At 51.0% G+C, this 1,342-nt stretch overlaps 1 protein-coding gene across 1 annotated transcript in view; it reads right to left on the bottom strand.

Annotated features, from left to right (window-relative positions):
- Positions 1 to 1,342, bottom strand: part of LOC107307287 (protein NDRG2-like) — a 30,163-nt gene that overhangs the window by 10,209 nt on the left and 18,612 nt on the right. The window contains exon 5 of the mRNA XM_015850783.1: positions 844 to 906. Coding sequence (XP_015706269.1) covers positions 844 to 906 — 63 coding nt within the window. The remainder of the gene's footprint in view (positions 1 to 843; positions 907 to 1,342) is intronic.

The following is a 1,342-nucleotide window of genomic DNA, read 5'->3' as shown; positions in this document are numbered from 1 at the left end:
CCCTATATGGCCCCATAGACCCTATATGGCCCTATATGGCCTTATATGACCCTATATGACCCTATATGGCCCCATAGACCCTATATGGCCCCATAGACCCTATATGGCCCCATAGACCCTATATGGCCCTATATGGCCCCATAGACACTATATGGCCCTATATGGCCTTATATGACCCTATATGGCCCTATATGGCCCCATAGACACTATATGGCCCCTATAAGGACCCTATATGGCCCTATATGGCCCTATATGGCCCCATAGACCCTATATGGCCCTATATGGCCCCATAGACCCTATGTGACCCTATATGGCCCTATATAGCTCTATATGGCCCTATATGGCCTTATATGGCCCTATATGGCCCTATATGGCCTCATAGACCCTATAAGGCCCCTATAAGGACCCTATATGGCCCTATATGACCCTATATGGCCCTATATGGCCCCATAGACACTACATGGCCCTATAGGGCCCTATAAGGACCATTATATGGCCCTATATGGCCCCATAGACCCTATATGACCCTATATGGCCCTATATGGCCCCATAGACCCTATGTGACCCTATATGACCCTATATGGCCCTATATGGCCCCATAGACCCTATATGGCCCTATATGGCCCCATAGACCCTATATGGCCCTATATAGCTCTATATGGCCCCATAGACATTATATGGCCCTATACGGCCCTATACGGCCCTATATGGCCCCATAGACCCTATAAGGCCCTATTCGGCCCTATATGACCCTATATGGCCCTATCTGGCCCTATATGGCCCCATAGGCCCTATATGACCCTATATGACCCTATCTGGCCCTATATGGCCCCATAGACTCACCTGAAGTGCTGTAGGATGTAGGGGATGGTCTCGGCCAGTTGCTCCAGTGACGGGTATTGATACCTGTGGGGCGATAGAGGGGATTAATAGGGGATTTATAGGGTCGGGGGGGTTATGGGGTCTCTATGGGTCTCTATGGGGTCTCTATGGGTCTCTATGGGACTCTATGGGGTTTCTATGGGGTCTATGGGTCCCTATGGGTCTCTATGGGGTCTCTATGGGGTCTATATGGGGTCTATGGGGCTCTATGGGGTCCTATGGGGTCTATGGGGTCCTATGGGTCTCTATGGGTCTCTATGGGTCCCTATGGGTCTCTGTGGGGTCTATAGGGTCTCTATGGGGTCTCTATGGGTCTCCATGGGGTCTCTATGGGGTCTCTATGGGGTCTATGGGGTCTATCGGGGTCTATGGGTCTCTATGGGTCCCTATGGGTCTCTATGGGACTCTATGGGGTTTCTATGGGGTCTATGGGTCCCTATGGGTCTCTATGGGGCACTAT

The sequence above is a fragment of the Coturnix japonica genome, unplaced genomic scaffold, assembly GCF_001577835.2.
Source record: "Coturnix japonica isolate 7356 unplaced genomic scaffold, Coturnix japonica 2.1 chrUnrandom533, whole genome shotgun sequence".
Lineage (NCBI taxonomy): Eukaryota > Metazoa > Chordata > Aves > Galliformes > Phasianidae > Coturnix > Coturnix japonica.
This window is presented reverse-complemented; position numbering and strand designations above follow the sequence as displayed.